This window comes from Astyanax mexicanus, chromosome 11 (genome assembly GCF_023375975.1).
Source record: "Astyanax mexicanus isolate ESR-SI-001 chromosome 11, AstMex3_surface, whole genome shotgun sequence".
In the NCBI taxonomy this organism is placed as follows: Eukaryota; Metazoa; Chordata; class Actinopteri; order Characiformes; family Acestrorhamphidae; genus Astyanax; species Astyanax mexicanus.
This window is the reverse complement of record NC_064418.1, coordinates 1,215,425-1,239,428: the sequence shown is the minus strand read 5'-3', so window position 1 is coordinate 1,239,428 and position 24,004 is coordinate 1,215,425. Positions and strand designations below refer to the sequence as shown.

General features: G+C 43.2%; 1 protein-coding gene across 3 annotated transcripts in view; it reads left to right on the top strand.

The window, feature by feature from the left end:
- Positions 1-21,359, top strand: part of glra2 (glycine receptor, alpha 2) — a 28,272-nt gene extending 6,913 nt beyond the window's left edge. The window contains exons 1-8 of one of the 3 annotated variants that reach the window (XM_049485287.1): positions 1,665-1,732; positions 1,813-1,880; positions 7,664-7,887; positions 11,012-11,094; positions 11,337-11,474; positions 13,378-13,592; positions 17,874-18,023; positions 19,140-21,359. In XM_049485287.1, the coding sequence (XP_049341244.1) occupies positions 1,878-1,880; positions 7,664-7,887; positions 11,012-11,094; positions 11,337-11,474; positions 13,378-13,592; positions 17,874-18,023; positions 19,140-19,415 (1,089 nt within the window). In that variant the 5' untranslated portion in view covers positions 1,665-1,732; positions 1,813-1,877 and the 3' untranslated portion in view covers positions 19,416-21,359. Of the gene's footprint in view, positions 1-1,664; positions 1,733-1,812; positions 1,881-7,663; positions 7,888-11,011; positions 11,095-11,336; positions 11,475-13,377; positions 13,593-17,873; positions 18,024-19,139 lie in introns of those variants that run through there. The other 2 variants (XM_049485286.1, XM_049485285.1) reach the window with 2 other exon arrangements.
- The last annotated feature ends 2,645 nt before the right edge of the window (positions 21,360-24,004 follow it).

Genomic DNA, 24,004 nt, shown 5'->3' with positions numbered 1-24,004 from the left:
ATGTCAGGGTTTCATTCTCTCTCTCTCGCACCAGATATGATACCATCATCAATCTGCCAGGCCCAGCAGCTCTTAGATAGATCATTACTCATCAAGGGATGGACTGTAACCTTCATTTCTTTGCGCGAGATGGATTTTATTGATATTCACAAATTGGGAAAGGTCGATCAGGTTATCTAGAGGACGTTTGATTAGACATTATTAGTGGCGGTGTAGCTAAATTTGATTATAAGCATCCCAGATTGGATAGGTTACAGATGACAACCAATTCTGTTTTTTTTATTGTTTTCATGACACCATAGCTGTAATAACTACAAATGAATAATTCTAGAAATTGTGTGGAAACATGGTGTGGAGATGAATGATGATGATGATGACAGTGGTGGCGTACTGATTAAAAAAAAAACAACATAAAGACCACAGTGATGACAGTGAGTCGTGTTTTGTAAATGACCCTGCTATTCCTCAGTATCATAAATGGTGCTGTGCTAAAGTCTGAAACTGTCTGAGACAGAAATGAAAATAAATGAAAATTTTGCATTCTCAGACAACAACAAAAAAAAAAAATAGCTGATGATTTTATTGTTGTTGTTGGAATAAAAACTTGTATCTCTGAAAACGGTAACTTAACAGAAAAGGCAAATAACCCTAAATTGTGATAGAAGGCATGTGTCTAAAGATTCAGAACCATTTTAGAGCATTTCTATCAGTCAGTTCACCATGCATTTTTTTCCCCTCCACAATTGAATTTAGGAAATTAATGCATCCAGCTATTAAGACTTATTCACTTTATCACTTGCTCAAAAAATGCTCCCAAAACTAGAAAGGTGAGGACAAGCACATGTCCTTACTGATATATGTAAAATCAGCCACTGCCCCTTTTCCAAGACAACCAATGCACTAAGAGGAAAGTTTCAGGTCCCCAGTATTGATAAGAAAGCCAACAGACACCTGTGCTCTCTCAGACTCTGGCTGCTGATAGTGAAGTACCAGTACCTGGGGTTTAGACTTACAATCCTCAGGCCAAAAAGTAAAATCTTTCACTTTCACAATGTCATCACTAACCCTTTGTGAAAATGTTTTAACTTAAATATTAAGATTAGTGGTTTTAAATACAAGTAAGCTTAATCCTGCTTAAATACTTGAGCTTAAGACTAAAGGCTTTTAGCTGTAGATGGTTTGAGATGGTCTAAGATGGTCTCTGATGGTCAAGGTGGATAAAAAGCTGGTCAAGGCTGCTCATATAGACAAAAAATACTCTATACCTATGAGCTAGCTGTTTACCAACTCTTGCCCAGCACTTCAGATCAGATTTTGAAGCATTTGATTTTCCTCATACTGGCACTGTAGGTTAACCAGATTGGTCAGGTTGGTCATGCTGGTTGACCAGTATTACTCAACTGGTACAATCCTCAGCCCAAAGAGTCAGCTTCTTACTCTGCTGAGCCTCTTGGAGCCACATTATATAATTTAAACCCAAAGCTGGAGTGTTCAAATTCCACAAAAATGGAGATACAAGCTTTTTGCACAACAATGGCAGTTTCAGACAGCTTCCTAAAGGGTCTCTCTGTGGTGTCAAGCTGGTGAAGACTCAAGCACTGGTTCTACTGTTTCCACAAATGTTCTGCCTTTACCTCCGTATCACTCTCATTCAATTTCCACAGGTCCGCCTGTAAACGTCACCTGCAATATTTTTATCAACAGCTTCGGCTCCGTGACTGAGACGACCATGGTAAGCCTGTCGCAATCTTGCCTTTCCTGTGACTCACTAAAAGAGATGTCAATGTGTGGTTTATCGCCCCCTACCTGCAGGTCCCCCCGTAAACGTCACCTGCAACATATTTATCAACAGCTTTGGTTCTATAGCTGAAACCACCATGGTGAGTTAGGCATCCCAGCAAGCCCCCGACCCTTCATTTCAGACCCCCTGCCATCTAGCATCTAACTTGCCGATAACATCCGCTACTTTAACACGTACTCAAAACTTTCTTTTGTGTACTTTATTTCCGAGACTGTTTGCTTGTTTGCTTTTCACATTTTCATACAACATGACTGAGCTTGTACCGGTCTATTGGCGGATCCTCGGGGAAGCCGATCGTATTCGTACGGGCCGACTCGGATTAAACAGGCTATTGCTGAACCACTTTGGGCGATATTTGATTGTTGTCTCCTTACGCTACATGCACATTCGCTAAATTATTTTTGTGTTAATAATTCACACAGCAGCTGGCAGCAAATGATTCACTGTAATTGCCAGAAGAACCTTTGGGGCCTTGAGTCTTTGGGGCCGTGATTCAAGCAGATTGATTAGTGTAATGCCCCGAAATGGCCAAGCGCTTCAGGGGTAAACAGCTACCGACCCAGAGCTGAGCATCGTTCTGCTCTTCAAAGGCTCGCTATTACAATCACGTTATCAGTCTGATCCAAATCCATCTCCAGTGGATAGTCAGACCCAACCAGCCTGATTGAGCCTGAATCAAATCATAATTATGTTTACAGACATTTGCAGATCTTATCTGTCAGGGATTCCCGTGCTCGAAGGACCGCCAATAAACTTTCCAACCCAAGAATGGAAAATGTTGATGAAAATTGCCTCAGCTCCCTTTAATGAAGTGCCTGCATGTTTAAATACTAACAGCATTCTTTTAGGATTTATTAATTTGCAGCTAAAATTCACTAAAATGATCCCAATCTGGGGACGGGATGAGCAATATATTTCACAAAGTCTGTTCTATCTGTCTCTAATGTCATCACTAACCACTTGCGATAATGTTTTTTCTGGGGGATTAGTGGTTTTAGACAGAAGTAAGCATAACCCTGCTGAAAAACTTGAGCTCAAGACTCTCAAGCTCAAGGCTTTTGCTGGTAGATTGTTTCAGATGGTATGAGATGGTCTCTGATGGTCAAGGTGGTTGAAAAGCTGCTCATATAGATAAATACCAATAAATACTGGTGAGCTATAGCTGGTCAAAGTCAAAGTCAAAGTGTTTTTTATTGTCATTTCAGCTATATACAGAGTACACAGTGAAACGAAACAACGTTCCTCCAAGGACCATGGTGCACATAAACACAGTGTAGACAGAACAATAGTGCAACAGTACAAAAGTGCAGACAGACAATACAACACCATACAGACAAAGAATAATAAATAACAAGACAGTGTGCAAATTATGCAGTGTGCAAAAAAGACCAGGTGATGTAGTAATTACTCTATTACACAGTGTGCAATAGAGTCCAGTGAGGTAGTAGGGTTTTTAGTGCTTTCCATTTTCTGGGGTAAGTGGGGTAAGAGTGTGTGTGCATGTACAGAAAAACCATCAGTTCAGTCTCTGCAGTTAAGGAGTCTCATGGCTTGGGGGTAGAAGCTGTTGCAGAATCTGGTCGTGCTGGACCGGATGCTGCGGTACCTTCTTCCCGAAGGCAGGAGGGAGAATAGTTCGTGTGAGGGATGAGTGGGGTCATTCACAATGCTGGTTGCTTTGCGGATGCTGCGGGTGGTGTAAATGTCCGTGATGGAGGGGAGAGAGATGCCGATGATCCTCTCAGCTGTCCTCACAATACGCTGGAGGGTCTTGCGGTCAGAGACGGTGCAGGTCCCAAACCAGGCAGTGATGCAGCTGCTCAGGATGCTCTCAATGGTCCCTCTATAGAAGAGTGTGAGGATGGGTGGAGGGAGACGGGCCTTTCTCAGCTTCCGGAGGAAGTAGAGACGCTGCTGGGCTTTCTTGGCTGTAGAGCTGGTGTTCAGGGTCCAGGTGAGGTTATCTGCTAAGTGGACACCAAGGAACTTGGTGCTCTTAACAATCTCCACAGAGGACCCGTCAGTGTTGAGTGGAGAGTGGGTGTGTTGTGCTCTCCTGAAGTCAACAACCATTTCCTTTGTCTTGTCCACATTCAGGTGAAGGTTGTTGACTGTACACCAGTCTGTCAGCCGCTGCACCTCCTCTCTGTATGCTGACTCGTCACCTTTGGTGATGAGACCCAGCACGGTTGTATCATCGGCGAACTTGATAAAGCTGTTAGAACTGTGTTTTGCAGCGCAGTCATGAGTCAGCAGGGTGAACAGCAGAGGACTCAGGACACTGCCCTGGGGGGCCCCCGTGTTCAGTGTGATGGTGCTGCCCCCGAACCGGACTGACTGGGGTCTCCCCGTCAGAAAGTCCAGGATCCAGTTGCAGAGGGGGGTGTTGAGGCCGAGCGAGCTTAGCTTCCTGGTGAGGTTCTGTGGGATGATGGTGTTGAATGCTGAACTGAAGTCTATAAACAGGATTCTGACGTAAGTGTCCTTCTTCTCCAGGTGGGTGAGGGAGAGATGAAGGGTGGTGGTGATGGCATCGTCCGTGGAGCGATTGGGACGATACGCAAACTGCAGGGGGTCCAGTGAAGAGGGCAGTTGTGTCTTGATGTTCCTCATGACTAGCCTCTCGAAGCACTTCATGATGATGGATGTAAGTGCAACGGGACGGTAGTCATTGAGGCAGGACACTGTGGACTTCTTCGGCACAGGGACGATGGTGGTGGACTTGAGGCACGTTGGGAGATGTTGAAGATGTCCGCGAGAACATCTGTCAGCTGGTCTGCGCACTCCCTGAGCACTCTGCCGGGGATGTTGTCTGGTCCTGCAGCTTTTCGTGGGTTGACTCTGCGCAGAGTGTTCCTCACATCCACTGCAGTCAGGCACAACACCTGCTCGTCCGGCTTGGGCATGGTCTTTCTCACCATCGTGTTGTTTTGTGCCTCAAACCGTGCATAAAAGGGCATTTTTAGGGCAGGGTTTAGGGCATCAGGGAGGGAGGCATCACGTTCACAGGACGGTGGCATTGTCCTGTAGTTAGTGATTGCCTGGATGCCCTGCCACATGTGCCGCGCGTCACCCGTGTCCTTGAAGTGGCTGTGGATTCTCTGGGCGTGTGCGCGCTTTGCCTCTCTGATAGCTCTTGACAGGTCGGCTCTCGCTTTCCTCAGGGCCACCTTGTCACCCACTCTGAAGGCGGAGTCGCGGGTCCTCAGCAGCGCACGTACCTCAGCAGTCCTCCAAGGCTTCTGGTTTGGGCGTGTGGTGATGGTCTTGGAGACAGTGACATCATCAATACACTTGCTGATGTAGCCAGTGACTGATGCTGCATACTCCTCCAAATCAACAGAATCGCCTTCAGTAGCAGTCTTCCTAAACATGTCCCATGCAGTGCACTCAAAACAGTCCTGAAGGGCAGAGATGGAGCCTGCCGGCCAGGTTTTCACCTGCTTCTGAACTGGTCTGGAGCGTCTGATGAGTGGTGTGTATGTTGGTGTCAGCCAAACACACATGTGGTCCGAGAACGCGAGGTGGGGGCGGGGCTCCGCCCGGTACGCGCTGGGGATTTTTGTGTAAACAAGATCCAACGCGCTCGCTCCTCTCGTTGCAAAGTTCACATGTTGGTGGAATTTAGGGAGCACTGACTTGAGATTTGCGTGGTTGAAATCTCCGGCGATAATAAACAGTCCGTCTGGGTGTTTGTTTTGCAGATGGCTGATATTCCGATAGAGTTCACACAGAGCCTCTTTAGCATTAGCACCAATGCTAGCGCTGGGTGGAATGTACACAGCAGCTATTAGCACGGCGGAGAACTCCCGTACTAAATAAAAAGGTCTGCACTTGACTATCAGGAACTCCACCAGCGGAGAGCAGTGTTTAGCAACAGTCACAGCGTTGTTACACCATTCCGTGTTGATGTAAACACACACGCCTCCACCGCGGGTCTTCCCGATTAGAGCCGCGCTTCTATCGGCTCTGAACGCGGTTAGCCTGGCTAGCTGAATGGCGCTGTCCGGAATGTTGTCGTTAAGCCACGATTCCACAAAAACCAAAACACAGCAGTCTCTGAACTCACGCTGGGTAGTTCGCTGGAGTCGGATGTAGTCCAGTTTATTGTCAAGGGAACAGACGTTTGCAAGAAAGAGCGATGGTATAGCCGGCCGGCTAGGACTAGCCTTTAGCCTCGCGCGGATCCCGGCTCTCTTTCCGCACTTCCGCTTACGCTCGCACCGCTTGCGATGGCACTTCCGCTGGGCTCCGGCGTCAGGAAACACCGCGGGCTGGCGGCCTGGGTCTCTTAGCAGGCTAAGCTCAAGTAGCGTCTGCAGAACCTCGTCCGGTAGCATGTTTTCTGGCTGGTTTCTCCACTGTAGCAGGGTCTGGTGGTGGTAGAACATGTGCACGGGTGTTCCGATGCACATATTTGCAGGAAATAAACGGAAAAAACGACAAATAGTAACACAAAAGCACCATTTAACGGACCCGGAGCGGCCGCTGCGTGTTAACGCGCCGCCATCTTGGGTGGGTCACATAATAGTAATATATAGTTAACAACCCTTGACCAGCACTTGACCAGAGTTTGATGCATTTGATTTAGCTCTTGCCTGGTCATTCATTTCATACTGGTCAACCAGCGTTTTCAGGCTGGTAATGATGGCACTGCAGGTTGACCAGTATTACCAAATTGGTAGACCAGCATGACAAAGCTGGTGGACCAATATGACCATTATGACCACACTAGTCACCTTAAACAGCTTGGTCATGATGATCATGCTGGTTTGGAAGCTTGGTGATGCTGGTCAGGTTGGTGACGTTGGTCGACCAGTGTGGTCCTGGTGTTCATTCTGCATGTTTAGCTTGGTTCATCTAAGGTTCATCATGCTTGTAGACCAACTAAAGCATGAAACTTAAAACAGAAAAATACCTTTTACTGGTAAAGATCTTAACTTTTGATGGCCAGTAACTTTTAGTTATACTTTTAATTTAGTTGTTTTTCAGCAGGGTTTTTATTTTACAAGTATTATAGTCAAAGGTGCCAATGATGAGAGGGTCATTGGGTCTACCATCCCTCTAAGAACGAAATCATGAAAGATGAAATGAAATGAAAGAAAGAAATCATTTTGACAAACAAGAGAAAAGTCATGGTAGCAAAACCTGATAGAACAGCGTGAAAACCAAAGGAATGGATAAGGTAACTCAACATACATTAAATATGATTATCTATCACCTGAATCTGATGAACTAATCCTCATTACACTAGCATACCACTATTGTTGGACAGTAGTTGTTCTGTTTGCTCTGTAATTTTAACATGTTTAGTTAAAGAGCCCATATAAGCCACTGTGTGACTAAAAACATCTAACGTTTAAGCTTAAAGCAGTATAACATGAGCAGAAGTTTGAGATCCTGAAGAAGATCAAATCCCAGAAGATCTTACACAAGTCTAAAATGTGCCATTTTTAATTTCGGATGAACTGGCCTTTTAAAATTGGATTTTATCTCACTTATTTGTATTTGCTTTCTATCAGTGTATTTCCACCTAGACTGAAGGTATCAGTATCAAATCATCAATACAGCTGATACACTAAAAAAAACATTCAGTTATTGGTTGAAAAGTTAAAATGCTATCCAACTTTTAAATGCAAATTATCTCTGCTCTGATTGGCTGGCCTCTAGTGCACCTCTTTTAAAAAGAGCAGCCCAAGTCAAAAATACCTTCTTTATTACATCAGAATGATATAGATGCTATAGTTGGTGATAATGACTGGTGATAACGGTATTGACTGTGTTGACTGTGCTGTGTTGAGTGTGCTGTGTTGACTGTGCTGTGTTGGAGGCGTGTTAATTCTCTTTGCGTGGACTCTGCAGGACTACAGAGTGAACATCTTCCTGAGGCAGAAGTGGAACGACCCCCGGCTCGCCTACAGCGAGTATCCGGACCCCTCGCTGGATCTGGATCCGTCCATGTTGGATTCGATCTGGAAGCCTGACCTGTTCTTCGCCAACGAGAAAGGAGCCAACTTTCACGACGTCACGACAGACAACAAGCTTCTGAGGATCTCCAAGGATGGAACGGTTCTCTACAGCATCAGGTACGATTAGAGACGGCTGATGATAATGATAAATCATTAGAATCAACTTTAGAACTTGATGCTCAATGGTTCGAATAGTGTATCATGTTGCTTTGCATCAGCAGCCAGAGTCTGAGAGAGGACAAATGTTCTTGCTCTCTCTCTTCCTACCTCACATCTAGTTAGTGCTTTGCTTTTCTACCAAAATAACTCTTGAATCATGATACTCTTCTACGAACCAGCATGCATTTCCAACAGTTATAGTTGAACCGCCAAAACGTCACATCCAATTTGCACTGGAGAACCTAGTATTCTTCAGTTCCCACTGCAAACAAACATTCATGGTTCTGGACCATACCTTTGTTGGTGGAATTGCATAGGGGGTTCATATGAATAGGGATTGGGTAGAAATTGGGGTAAGTTTTTAAAAATATCTCATAATAACAAAAAAAAAAAACACTTTGGAAGCTAAAGTAAAAGTGATGAAGGACTTCTCTAATGTTCTTCTCTAAACATTGAGCGAGATACTGAAGTGAAAAGACAAAACGCCAATATGGTGACATTCAGGTCCTACTGACGGCCAAAGACAATGAAGAAAACAGATAAACCGATAAACCAGTAACCTTCAGACAGACAGCAAAGTCACAGACAGACAAATATGTTTATTTAAGGTGTGGAAATAGTGACCTACTTTCTATCAAACGCATCCTGAAATCTTTAAAATCATATTTCAATAATCAGTATTATGATATGACAAAATTTTTTTCCTTTTCTCCCCAATTTACAAGGCCAACGCCAGGCACACGCCTCCTCCGATACATGTGAAGTCAGACTCCGCCTCTTTTTGAACTGCTGCTGATGCTGTAGCATTGCCTAGTAGCATCACAGCGCTAACGCTCAGAGGAAAAAGCGCAGCGACTCGGTTCTGATACATCAGCTCACAGACGCTGCCTTGTGCTGATCCACATCACCCTAGGAGTGATGAGGGGAAAGAGAGAGCGCCATCTACTGTACTGATGGCAAGCTGCATGACCGGGATTCGGGCTGTTTTGTCGAAACAAAAACATTTGAAGTATTCAGTCTAAAAAAATATTGCCAATATTTCTCAAACTGGGATTATTATGCCTAGATTTAGACTATACATGGTTTTGAATTGGATTTTTTTCCCATTTACCCCTAATCAGATATTTAGACAAATAATGTCTAATATTTCAATATGGTATAATCATAGTTATGAGAGAATATGTTATTTCAAGAAAATAATTAAGTCTAGTCTTGACCAAAACAGCATTCTGAATAGAGATTTTCCATTGAAAGATAAACACAGTTCCTGATTAGACTTCTCATCATCCTTCAGTTTTTAGTCAAATTTTACTGAGTAAAAGAGAACAGAGTTTTTTCATTTTGTTCTGTTTATGTGAAAATCTTATATAACGGAGCTCCAGCGTACCTGAGCTCATGCATTCTCCTCCCCGGGCCGTCTGCAAACCCGAAAAGCAGAAACACGCTGTGGACCGATTACCAATTAATGCTGACGTGAACGTCCCTCCGCTTTGAAGAGAGGAACAGTATAAATGAATTTGTGGAAATGAGATGAAATCTCATCGAGTGCGGCTGCAGTTAGCGCCTGTAGAGAGAGCTCGCTTCATCAGGCTTTTATAAGCAATTATTCCAGGTGACTCTGACAGGAACCGTGAGTCTGAAGTGGTTTACAGGGTCTGATTCACAGTGGTGGTCCTCTATCCAGCAGCACTGAACAGATGCAGAACGCTCAGTCAGGAGTATTAAAGGAATAGTTTGGAAAGGAATTAAATTTATATAAATGTCCCGAGTTCATTTGTACAGAATTTGTTTCAAAGTTTGTTCAGTCAGTTCTGTCATAGTCAGCTTGTTTAGAATCAGTTCCTTTTGAATGACTTCTTATCCAGAATCTGTTCATTCTGAATCAGTTTGTTCAGAATCAGTTCCATCAGATTCATTTTTATAAACAGTAAATTTTGAATCAGTTAATTTAGATCAGTGCATTCAGAGTCAGTGCATTCAGAGTCAGTGCATTTAGAGTCAGGGCATTCATAGTCTGTGCATTTAGAGTCCGTGCATTTAGAGTTAGGGCGTTCAGAGTTTAGTGCATTCAGAGTCAGTGCACTCAGAGTCAGGGCATTTAGATTCAGTGCATTTAGAGTTTAGTGCATTCAGAGTCAGTGCATTCAGAGTCAGGGGATTTAGAGTCAAGGCATTCAGAGTTTAGTGCATTCAGAGTCAGGGCAATTAGAGTCAGGGCATTCAGAGTCATTGCTTTTAGAGTCAGGCTATTTAGAGTCAGGGGATTTAGAGTCAAGGCATTCAGAGTCAAGGCATTCAGAGTTTAGTGCATTCAGAGCCAGGGCATTCAGAGTCAGGGCATTTAAAATCAGTACATTTAGAATCAGTTAATTCAGAGTTAATACAGAATCAGTTTTCATTTACATTTAGTTTGGTTACAATTGTTTCAGTTCCACTTAGTTCTGTCACAATAGGTTAATGTAACATCGGTTCATTCAGAATCATTTGGTGTAAAATCAATGCATTTTGAGTTTGTTTACAATAGTTTGATTACATTTAATTTGGTTTAAATTGGTTCAGTTCCACATAGTTTGGCCGCAGTCAGTTCATTGTGAATCAGTGCATTTACATTTATGAAACAAGTTATTTAATTATGTATTTCAGACAGTTTGCTCATTACATAATTACTTGTACTTATTACATAATTCAGAATCAGTTTGCTCAGCAGTTACAGAGCGATCAGGGATTGGCTGATCAGAGTCCGGCGAGGGTGTAGCTCCTACAGGTGTGTGATGGGACTTGTTTTACTGGGGAGATGATGAGAGAGATGAGAAAGGACAGGGTTTTGATGGATTCCCTGCAGAACAACCAGAGCTACTAACAGAAACATTTAAAGCACTGTGAGATTCTGCAACAAGAACGTTATCTTCAGACACACAGAGCATCAATTATGAATTTTCTTCCTTTTCTTCTTTAAATCTGAGAGTTAAAAAAACACTGGAGCCAACAATCAGTGCAGAGCTCAGCGTTCACGCTAAAGCTACAGACATCTTCACACGTACTCTAACTCCAAAATAAAATGCTTACTGGTCTTCTCCTGCAGGCTGACCTTAATCCTGTCCTGCCCGATGGATCTGAAGAACTTCCCCATGGACGTTCAGACCTGCACCATGCAGCTGGAGAGCTGTACGTAATCACCTTTAATGTTGTCCTGTAGCCGTTAGCCCCTCGCTCAGAGCTGCAGCGCTAATAACTAACTGCTGACTGAGGGGATTTACTCAGAGCGTTTGTGTGAACAGATGAAGCACTTTCATGACATTTTGCTGAAGTGAATCTTTTCCTTTCAGCTTGATCTAAAGAGCAGTGATGGTAATGCTAAGCTAACTGCCCCGAGCCATGGAATAACGATGTGTTGCTTTGCTCTGCAGTCGGCTACACCATGAACGACCTGATTTTCGAGTGGCTGGACGAGGGGCCTGTGCAGGTAGCGGAGGGTCTGACCCTTCCTCAGTTCATCATGAGAGAGGAGAAGGAGCTGGGCTACTGCACCAAACACTACAACACAGGTCAGAACACAGCGCTAACGCTAATCACCAAACACTACAACACAGGTCAGAACACAGCGCTAACGCTAATCACCAAACACTACAACACAGGTCAGAATACAGTGCTAGCGCATATCACCAAACACTACAACACAGGTCAGAATACAGTGCTAACGCTAATCACCAAACACTACAACACAGGTCAGAATACAGTGCTAGCGCATATCACCAAACACTACAACACAGGTCAGAATACAGTGCTAGCGCATATCACCAAACACTACAACCACACACGTACCAACTTAGAGCTAACGCTAATCACCAAACACTACAACACAGGTCAGAACACAGTGCTAACGCTAATCACCAAACATTACAACACAGGTCAGAACATAGTGCTAACGCTAATCACCAAACAATACAACACAGGTCAGAACACAGTGCTAACGCTAATCACCAAACACTACAACACAGGTCAGAATACAGTGCTAACGCTAATCACCAAACACTACAACACAGGTCAGAACACAGTGCTAACGCTAATCACCAAACATTACAACACAGGTCAGAACATAGTGCTAACGCTAATCACCAAACAATACAACACAGGTCAGAACACAGTGCTAACGCTAATCACAAAACACTACAACACAGGTCAGAACACAGTGCTAACGCTAATCACAAAACACTACAACACAGGTCAGGATACAGTGCTAATGCTAATCACCAAACATTACAACACAGGTCAGAACACAGCGCTAACGCTAATCACCAAACACTACAACACAGGTCAGAACACAGCGCTAACGCTAATCACCAAACACTACAACACAGGTCAGAACACAGTGCTAATGCTAATCACCAAACAATACAACACAGGTCAGAACACAGCGCTAACGCTAATCACCAAACACTACAACACAGGTCAGAACATAGTGCTAACGCTAATCACCAAACAATACAACACAGGTCAGAACACAGTGCTAACGCTAATCACAAAACACTACAACACAGGTCAGAACACAGTGCTAACGCTAATCACAAAACACTACAACACAGGTCAGGATACAGTGCTAATGCTAATCACCAAACATTACAACACAGGTCAGAACACAGCGCTAACGCTAATCACCAAACACTACAACACAGGTCAGAACACAGCGCTAACGCTAATCACCAAACACTACAAAACAGGTCAGAACACAGTGCTAATGCTAATCACCAAACAATACAACACAGGTCAGAACACAGCGCTAACGCTAATCACCAAACACTACAACACAGGTCAGAACACAGTGCTAACGCTAATCACAAAACACTACAACACAGGTCAGAACACAGTGCTAACGCTAATCATCAAACTTTACAGCCACACGTCAGAACACAGTGCTAACGCTAATCACCAAACACTAAAACAACAAGCTTTATTATTATGGATAGGGAACACTACACTGTTAATGCTAATGACTTATAACTATATAATACGCTGGAGGTTTGTGCTATAATGTGTATTATTGGCACTGCTGGGTGCTGAGTGCCGTAGATTAGCACAGCAGTGGCCATATTACACGTTATAGCACGAACCTCGAGTGTAAATTTTGTGATTATGCCACAGTTCCATTATCGCTGTTTATTGAAAGATTTTAAAGAGTTAAAGAGGAGGAGAAAATAGGATCTGTTTGGTTATAAAAACTCCGTCAGTTAAAATAGTTCCATTGCTGCTCTGTTTGTAGCTGCGCTGTTTGGCTTGTAAGCGCTGCATCGTTGCTAGGGTACCTGTATGTGGCGGAGTAATACAGTTATACATAGAAAGCTTCGGTTACAGTGCATTACCGATTACAGTGCTAATGCTAATCACAAAATACTACCTCATCAGTTGAAACCCTGGCCCTAGAGTTTAGTTTTTGTTGTGTTCTGCTTACAGGTAAGTTTACCTGCATTGAGGTGAAATTTAAGCTGGAGAGGCAGATGGGCTACTACCTGATCCAGATGTACATCCCCAGCCTGCTCATAGTCATCCTCTCCTGGGTCTCCTTCTGGATCAACATGGACGCCGCTCCGGCCCGCGTGGCCCTGGGCATCACCACCGTCCTCACCATGACCACCCAGAGCTCCGGCTCCAGAGCCTCACTGCCCAAGGTACGCTCACAATTCACATGCACAGGATAGGTGTTTCTAATAAAGTGGCCAGAGTGAGGTGTTTCTAATAAAGTGGCTAGAATGAGTGAAAGCACAAGGTTAGCTAGGTGTTTCTAATAAAGTGGCCAGAGTGAGGTGTTTCTAAAAAAGTGGCCAGATTGAGTGGAAGCACAAGGCTAGGTAGGTGTTTCTAATAAAGTGGCCAGAGTGAGGTGTTTCTAATAAAGTGGCTAGAATGAGTGAAAGCACAAGGTTAGCTAGGTGTTTCTAATAAAGTGGCCAGAGTGAGGTGTTTCTAATAAAGTGGCCAGATTGAGTGGAAGCACAAGGCTAGGTAGGTGTTTCTAATAAAGTGACCATACTAAGGTGTTTCTAATAAAGTGGCTAGAGTGAGAGGAAGCACAAGGTTAGGAAGGTGTTTCTAATAAAGTGGCCACAGTGAGGGGTTTCTAATAAATTGGCCAGATAGAGTGGAAGCACAATGTTAGGTAAGTTTTTCTAACAAAGTGGCCAGAGTGAGTGGAAGCACAAGGCTAGGTAGGTGTTTCTAATAAAGTGGCCAGAATAAGGTGTTTCTAATAAAGTGATCGGAGTGGAAGCACAAGGTTAGGAAGGTGTTTCTAATTAAGTGGCCAGAGTGAGGTGTTTCTAATAAAGTGGCCAGATTGAGTGGAAGCACAAGGTTAGGAAGGTGTTTCTAATAAAGTGGCCAGACTAAGGTGTTTCTAATAAGGTGGCCAGACTAAGGTGTTTCTAATAAAGTGGCCAGAGTGAGATGTTTCTAATTAAGTGGCCAGAGTGAGGTGTTTCTAATAAAGTGGCCAGAGTGAGGTGTTTCTAATAAAGTGGCCAGACTGAGGTGTTTCTAATAAAGTGGCCAGACTGAGGTGTTTCTATTAAAGTGGCTAAAGTGAGTGGAAGCACAAGGATAGCAAGATGTTTCTAATAAAGTGGCCAGAGTAAGGTGTTTCTAATAAAGTGGCCAGAGTGAGAGAATGGAAGCACAGGGTTCTGTAGGTGTTCCCAATAAAGTGATCAGAGTGGAAGCACACGGTAGACATAAGAGGTAATAAACTGGCACCGTAGTGGATGATTGTTGGTCTGGACAGGCATCCAGCACAGCTGTTAACTAAACCTGCATCCCTGTGGAATTGTAACAGTGGTGTGAGCTCAGAGAGGTTAGGGAGGCTGAGGGGTTAATCCAGCGATGCTCGGTTCTTTAGAGAGGGTCTAAACGTGTTCTAATCCCTGAGAGGATTCAGCTCCTGGGTGTTGAGTTATATCTGCGTAACTCATGTTCAAAATCTGCATATTCATGTAGCTCAATATTGACCTTCTATGTAAGGAGCCATTAAGTGTGTAATTATCGGGAACTCCGCCGGAACGCTGTTAATGAGCGAAGCGTGAAATTGTGAGCTGGTGATCGTTAAGTGTGATTTGCACACGCCAGTCAATACAATCAATGCGGCGTTATTTGTAAAAGAACAGTTACATAAAGCTAAACAACAGCCCCGGGAGCACAGGTTCCTCTTTTAAAGCTCGGCCATTGTCTCGTTATTGTCTATTAGGGCTGAAACTGATGCACCAATGCTACATTCTCAATAAAGCCAATTTTAAACTTTTTATACATACAACTCTGGAAAAATGACAACACTTAATGTTAATGTTTTTCTTTAAATTTAACTAATTAAAAACCTTTGGAATATAATCAAGAGGAAGATGGATGATCACAAACCATCAAACCACCAAACTGAACTGCTTGATTTTTTGTACCAGGAGTAAAGCAGCATAAAGTTATCCAAAAGCAGTGTGTAAGACTGGTGGAGCAGAACATGATGCCAAGATGCATGAAAACTGTGATTAAAAAACAGGGTTATTCCATGAATATAACCTTGTTTTCTTTGCATTATTTGAGGTCTGGAAGCTCTCCATCTTTTTTGTTATTTCAGCCATTTCTCATTTTCTGCAAATAAATGCTCTAAATGAAAATATTTTTATTTAAAATTTGTCTGTAGTTTATAGAAATTTTCCAGAGCTATATATAACATTTTCTTCCATTCTCTCCCAATTTATCTGGACAATTGTCCTACCCATTCAGGTGCTATTCAGCTGCTATTCAGCTGTACATCCCCCTATCACTAGTGATGCTCCCAGGAGGGTGAACACTAGCACATGCCTCCTCCGATTCATGTGAACCAGACTCCGCCTCTTTTTGAACTGCTGCTGATGCTGTAGCATTACCGAGTAGCATCACAGCGCTAACGCTTGGAGGAAAGCGCAGCGACTCAGTTCTGATACATCAGCTCACAGATGCAGCCTTGTGCTGATCCACATCACCCTAGGAGTGATGAGGGGAAAGAGAGAGCACCATCTACTGTACCCACCCAGATTGTGCAAGACCAACAACTGTGCTCTCAGGGCTCTGGCAGCTGATGGCAAGCTGCATGATTGGGATTCGAACCAGCAATCCTCTTTAGTGCTTTAGACCACTTTACGACTCACTGTTGAGGTCGAGGCTCGAATGTTCTGCTACTCCAGAGTCTGATAGAACCACTTTAGGAGTAGTGAGTCATCGCTCACATCGTTGATCAGTCCGAATCCCACACGCTGGATTGCACATGACCCATGAATCCTCCGTTACATCAGAACCTCAAATCAAAGGAGCATGTGCTGATGAATATTTAGCGAGGAGGCTTTGGAGGGCCTGAAACAAAAGGCTGAGAGCGCAAGAGCCGGTCGAGTTAAGAGGAGGCTGGGTTTGTTTGCGCTGTTGTTTTCCGAGAGGAATCGACGGTCGTCTCGGTTTAACCTCGCCTCAAAGGCTCCAGCGAATCAGAACTCGGGGCTCGGCGGTTCGTCCTGACTGATCATCGGTTTGCCATTTAATTTAGCGCTCAATAATGTAACAAATAAATGCATGTGTCATTATGTTAATCAGATTTACAAGTGATCATTCGGAAATGAAGGCGCTCGTTACTCGACAGCCAATAAAGCCGTAATCATTGCATGCTTTGATTACAAACTGGAGATATATAATAGCGTATGCAGATGAGCGTGGGCGAACGTGGCAGCAGTATAATGGAGCATTAGAGCCGTGGATGTGTTATTTTCTCTCAGACGTCGCGCGACTCTGTAGGAGAGGCAATAGAGAAAACTTGGCCTCCACAGAAAGAACATCCGCTCTGTGATATATAAAAAAATAAAATCCCCATTCACTGGGAAAATCCAGATTTATCAGACAAACAAAACTGACGCTAATAGAGAATGTTCTAAGAATGTTTAACAACATTTTATGTTAATGGTTAGAGTGTTTTTCACATAATAAACAAGTACATTATACATTTTACATTATAGAAACACTAAAAATGAGAACATTGACACAAGTGGCATTGCTGTGAAATTACCATTGGTAATTAACGTTTAAAACTTTCTTAAAACATCCAGAAAACATGATAGATTGATTAATTCTTAGAACATAAGGTCTAATGTTCAGTAAACATTCTACTAACCAAAAATCGTTATCTGGGAATGAACACGTGCCAAACAAAAATGTGAAATTGATTCAAGACATCTAAAAATGTGAATCAAATGAGTCAACCCAACGAAATAGGAAATAGGAAAAGTCAAATAAAAGTGTGAATTTAAGCCTAAAGAAAAGGCTGAATTAAACTTTGAATTCGAATCGGACAAACAAGTGATTTTGAAATGAAAAAGCAAATATGATTTAAAAAAAAAAAGAGTGAATGTTTAGCTAGTTAGCTAGAAAGAGTGAACTTGGAGTCAAATGCTGGAGCGAAGGAGCAAATGAAGGAATGAATGAGTCAAAAAAGTAAAAGAGTAAGAGTAAACATGAGCCAAACAAAAGAGTGAATTTATGTCAAATAAAAGAATGAAGTTAAATCAACCGAAACAGTGTATTTTTATCCAGATGAAATATTGAACTTGAAGTCAATTGCAAAAACTACATTTGAGTCAAACAAGAGAGTAAACTTGTCAAATGAAGGAGTGAATTTTAGTCAAACACAGGAATGAACTTAAGCCCAGTTTTTGCAGATTAGTCGAGAACCCATTAACCAGGCAACGAACTGCATAAGCATAATGTTGTCATGCATCACTGTGTATTTATTAAAGAACCACTGAAGAAAAGTTGATTATGCAATAACATTTGAATCCTCTTGTAATGTAAACTGAATACAGAGAAGTGATGTAAAGTGAAGTGAAGTGAATCGAGCCGTGTGCATAATAAGCAGCACTAAAGAGCTGATGTTTGTTCTCGAACAGGTTTCCTATGTGAAGGCTATAGACATCTGGATGGCCGTGTGTCTGCTGTTCGTCTTCGCTGCTTTGCTGGAATACGCAGGAGTGAACTTTGTATCCAGGCAACAGAAAGAGTTCCTCCGGCTGAAGCGAAGGCAAAAGAGAAATCTCAAGGTACGAACGCTGATCTAATAACGCGATACAGAAGCAAGAAGTCCAAACAGCGAGCCGACACTCTGAGGCTGATCTCCAGCACCAGCAGCAGCAGCGTGTGAAGCTATGAACGCTAATGTTCAGGGACAAGGCGCGAGCATCAATGTAGCATTACAGTCATGAAAGTCCTGAAACGCTGTGGCAGATTAGCGAGCAGTCAGCCCTCAGAGTTCAGGAGCCCTGCCGTCTCGAGACCAGGACACGGCACAAGTGTTTAAGCTTTTCCTGATGATGCAAGACACCATCATTTGGCAGCCAGTCAATTTGTCGCTGTTCAGAGACTAAATCAAGCGGTGCCTGCTAAAAGGGATAAGCATTATCCTCACAGACAGGAAAGCATTAACTCTAAAGTAATGAATAATTTACCCATTCAAAAGCAGTCTCTGGCTTAATTACGACTGCTTGGACCTCGGAATTTGAAGCGTTCATCGAGGAAAATACATAGGGGACTGAAGCGGCATCGCTGTATGCAAAGCGCTAGCAGTGCATGCCAGGGTATTTCGAATGCAAATAAAGCAGGGAAGCCAGAGTTCTTCTTAAGAGCTCTTCACCGTACGAGAGACGGCAGCTAAGACGCTGGAATTAATGCTTGCAGAAAAATCATCCCTTTTCTCCACCTTAGGTAAATCGTAATAAGCACGGCATTAACGGAGCACGGAGCGCACAATGAGGGCAGGCTGTGTTATTGAAAAGTGTGTCAAGGCTGTCCTCGGGGTCTCCTCTGGACGCTTAAATAAATGAAAAAACTTAAGGTTTGTGACCAGCGTTAATTTGCAACAGAAAACGTCTGCGACCGTGCAAGTTTCTAAAGGTTTCAGGCCAAACACCTGAGCCGCAATTTGGCAAAATCTGACAAAAAGAAAAAAGACAAAAGAGGAACCGTTGCAGGGAAAAGACAAATGCATCATCCTGCTCATTAAGAACTTGCTTCTTTATTCATGGATTAAAATTGCATTCTCCTTAACGAGCTAGCCTGTGGCATAGTGTGTTGTGTTTGTCGTGTTCTTGATTGTTTCGTGTCCCATTGCGAGTTCCACCTAAATGATGGCTTCTCTTTGCCGTTTCCTTCTCTTCCAGGAGGAAGAACTGAGGGAGGGACGTTTCCACTTCTCCGGCTACAGCATGGCTCCGTGCATGAAGGACGGCACGGTGGTGAAAAGCGCCACGGCCAACGCCATCCAGCAGCCGTCCGCCCTGAGGGATGCCGAGCACAACAGGAAGAAGTTTGTGGACAGAGCGAAGAGGATCGACACAATCTCCAGAGCGGCCTTCCCTCTGGCCTTCCTTATCTTCAACATCTTCTACTGGATCACTTACAAAATAATCCGGCACGGGACCACCACCAAAGTGTAGCGTGTAGCGGACAAGCATGCCTCAGAAAAGGCGAAAGGAAATAGACGTTCTTCGTCTTCGTTCTTTGGAGAAACGGCAACGAGGGAAGCTCAGTGTAGTAGGAGGATGCTGATCTGTGCGGGGGCGTCGTGTTTTCAATCAGGGATAAAGGCATAAACAGGATTTGCGGACGATTGTGGGACAGCAATGCAGAATTTTCCAAACAGAGCCATTGCATTACGGCTGAACAGAAGTAGAACATGTTGGGTAATCTGGAAGAGCTATTCCTTCCAAGTATGGTGCAGTCCGGAAGTAAAGGCACAGTAGCGTGGTTCGTTTTGGCACACTGGATGTGAAATGAAACGAGGACTACGAGGCTAAACATCCGGGTGTAACTGAAGGGTATTTATACCTTAAAAGGGTGAACCATTTCCACATCTGTAGATTCCTTTAACGGTGTCGTGTCCTTTTGAGGTAGTAGGACTGACCAACGTATTCGTTAGTAATGTCATTACATTACAAGTCTTTGGTTGCAAATGCATAGCTAGCCTAAAGTCTACAACTAAAGAACCTTATTCTTAACTTGAGTTTGGTCCTGAAAATCTTTACAGTTGTTCTGCAGGGTGGTGCTCCATCAAGTTTTAAAGCGTTTGACAGATACGATCATCTTAGAAGCTTCTGTTCACTTCAGGATTCATCTTAGCACTTGATGGACATATACAGTAAATTAAGACAAGATTTTCATTTCCACTGGCAGCCAATTCATGGCTGCAGACCATGTGCAGATGTGGTGGTTTGATTTGAAAACTGAGCAGTCCCATTTGCCAGTTCTGGTAGAGATTAATCTGTCCACGCACTTTTGTTGAACTCGGTTGAAGGTTTTTATGTATTCTTAACAATCTGTAACAAGTACTGAGATTTAACAATAGAAACTTAACACTCGTTAGCATGATGCTAGTGCTTTATAAAGCTCTATATATTTGTTACGTGCTGGATTCAAAAGGCAAAAAAGATTCTCCAGTCATTAAGTTTTACGGTCTTCCAGTCCAGTCCAGTCTACGCAGGTTTTTGTTGGTAATGCTATCCTCACAATGTGATCTGTTGTCTAAACGCTCTGCCATTTGTTTTGGCTCTGCCGGTGACTGATTTATTCTGCGCTCTAGAATCAACTTTTATTAGCTCGCCAGTGCATGAATTAATGCTGCAGTGACACACACATCTGGTCCAGCCATTGTTTTGATTAATTCTAATTATACAAAGGGCTGTAATTCTTACGTGGTTCACCGAATGGATGTAAATACCCTCGAATTAAAGCTGACATTCCGCGTCGTTTCATTTCAGATCCAAAGTGCTGGAGCACCGAGCCAAAACAGTAACATCCAATTACTTATAGATTGCACTGTAAACACAGTTCTTGCCAAATTCGATGTGACAGTATTGCCACAGTATTTGTATTTGCCTCAAACACAACACTAACATTCCAACGGTTTATACAACCCAGTCCAGTTTTTACAAAATTTCATACGAAAGGAGGATTATCGGTTTTATACTGTTGTCTTTTGGCTTCGGACAGTTTGTACGAATTCAGTCACAATTCCTTCCTCTTATTGAGCTGCAAAAACTGCAGAGCACCTGTTTTACAGTGCGTGCACATTCACCAAATCCTTGGGACGTGTGAAGTTAAAATCCGAGGCTGCGAGTGAAGCGCTGCAATCGTTGGAACCCTTAAGCCTTAGACGAGACCTGCTCAGTTAGGATGCGATTTTATTTCCTTGGACTAATGATGCAAATGTTCAAAGTGTTTCTCTTGTACTGCTTACGTGAACGGCTAAAGCTTGTGTCTCAGAATGGCTGGTATTTTCAACAACATTTTAAAAAAGTAAACCTTGTAGTCACGAATACCAATGTGTCGTTTGGTGTTTAATTGCTGTGCGGAACATGAAAAATAAAAACAAGCCCCGGGGACGTGGTGGGAAACACAAGCTAATAAAACGCTACACATACCCGACATTTTTCATCCTACCTGCTGACCTATTACTTGCCTGAACATTTTCTAAATGCCACCGCCGGACCTCAGAGAAGAGCAAACACGGGAACGGCTGATGCTCCTCGGCATCGTGGTCAAGGCCTGGTAAGATTTCCCATGAGATAAGCAGTAACCAACCTTCATTTCACAAATATACAGCTCTGGGAAAATATGAGACCATTTAAAATGACGAGTTTCTTTAATTTTACCAAATTGAAAACCTCTGTAAAATAATCAAGAGGAAGATGGATGATCACAAGCCATCAAACCACCAAACTGAACTGCTTGAATTTTTTTTGCATCAGGAGTAAAGTAGCATAAAGTTATCCAAAAGCAGTGTGTAAGACTGTTGGAGGAGAACATGATGCCAAGATGCATGAAATTAAACTGTGATTAAAAACCACCAGGGTTATTCCACCAAATATTGATTATTTCTGAACTCTTAAATGAAACTCTTTATGAATATGAACTTGTTTTCTTTGCATTATTTGAGGTCATTGTTTTTAAGTGCTCTCTTATCTTATTTGTTTTCCAAAGCTGTATATATATAAACAAACAAAAAAAACATCAGAGAGTAAAAGTTTAGGTAGTGTTATTTGATTGTTCATGTGTTGTGTGAGCATTTGCACAGCAGGCGTATAATGGTATATTTTTGTTCTTAAAATTCTGTTTAATAATCTACTTCTTAAGATTTAAACTTTTTTTTTTTTTTAGCTCATCAGAGGCAGTGTTCATTTTCGTTTCTGGAATAAATATATTTATGAAATTAATAGAATTCAGCAACTGTCCACTAGCTACTATTGTAATGTTTTTTTTTTGTTTTTTTTAGTCTATAATTTTTATTACTTTCATAGTTTTGGAGGGAAAAGATCAAAATCACTATTTTTGGAAATTAACCAGACACCTATAGCAAATTAGAGATCTGCGTATATAACAACCATGCACTCCTTATTATTATAGTAGAACTTTCAGAGGGGAAAAGAGGGGATGAAGGCATGTTGAGTTTTTTTTCAGCCTGCACTTTGGAATGATGGCAGACCGTGGGCACGGAGCGGTGAAAGCACAGGCTAATGGGATTTCAGTGCGGTGGCCCAGTGGGAAACCTTTGACTTAAGCAGATAAAAAAAATCTGGGCCAATTTTGGTGAAATACAACAGCAGCGTGTTCCAGACTGTTGGCTTGGGACGTCTTGTAAAATCGCCTTTATCCATTTTAATGCATCGGCAGCTTGCAGGACTGAGAGAACCGGGGCGGTCATATCCCAGCAGGTCAGACCCAAACGGTGTCGATTACAGCACTGATGTCCAGCGGCACAGAGGAAAAAGAAGGTAATTGTTCAAAAAGGGACAGGCAGGGGCGTCGTCCGCCGGCCTTATTACCATTCGTCGTACATCTGTTTTTATTGCTTCGTATTGATTAAAAGCCTGAATTGGCCGACACGAATTGCTCCTGTGGGTTCTTGGTTTGATAGAGTCCTTGACCTGACGCGCCAGAAAACGAGGCCTTCAGAAACGCAGATTTAGTGAAAAGGACACGGACGGTGATTCTTTCACGTGTGCAGACGGCGTGCGAATGAATTCATACAGGCTGTTAATTGTTTTCAATGAAATGAAGGTCCTCATACGTCAGGCCTCGCGCCAGACAGTCTGGGAGATGTTATGGTTTCCATGGTAACACCCTCGGCAACCAGCCAGTACAGCGAATGAGAAACGAACGAGACACGGGCAGGAGTTAAGAATAAATAAATAAATAAATAAATAAAAACAAAAATAATTTGTTAATTTGTTAAAGCCCTGTGTGAAAGCATTACATAATCTGGTGGAAATCAGTATTTTAGAGACGTTAATCCGCTTAATGAATGCTCGCATGAGCAGAAGCTCTGTAGAAGGAAAAGCGGCAAAGAAAGGCGGAAGATCTGGAAGAAGACGAAGACGAAGATGAAGACAAACAGGATGTGATTTTATTATTTTTTCTCGAGAATTAGCATTACTTATAGCGAGTATAGTGAGCTTGAATATCAATCAGCACACTGACAATGATAGATTCTGACCGGATTCTGGATCAAAGAGCATCACTGTATAAACACGCAACAAAAGAAAAGGAGAAAAATCAATATTTGAAGCTTGGTGAATCGCTGTTGGATGAACTGTGCTGGATGACTGTTAATTGGTTCCGTGCTTTCGCCTGCTCCAGGCCCACAGCACAGTCTCAGGTTTTTGCAGATTGCTGCCACTGAATAGGTACGTGGAGACAGGCCAGGAATATATTCGGAGCCCATTACGAGGGAAATGTCGCAGCGAGAGCAGCTCTCTTTTAATTGCCTCAGCGTGCGTCCAGAAAGAGCGCGGCTTCCTGCAGGAAGCGAGGCACCTGAGGGAAGCGCCGCTGAGGCACGAGCATCACCTGAGCGAAGGCGAGGGACGGTGGTGGGGGAGCGCCGAGAGAAAGCGAGAGAAAGCAAGGGCGGCTCAGCTGGAAAGGCACGGCAACCGCGGCCCGCAGATGGAGGATCAGCGGCAGCTGGCTACGGTACAGCGCCCCCCTCTGGGGCGAACTACCACCCACCATCCAAAAGCCTGTCTGA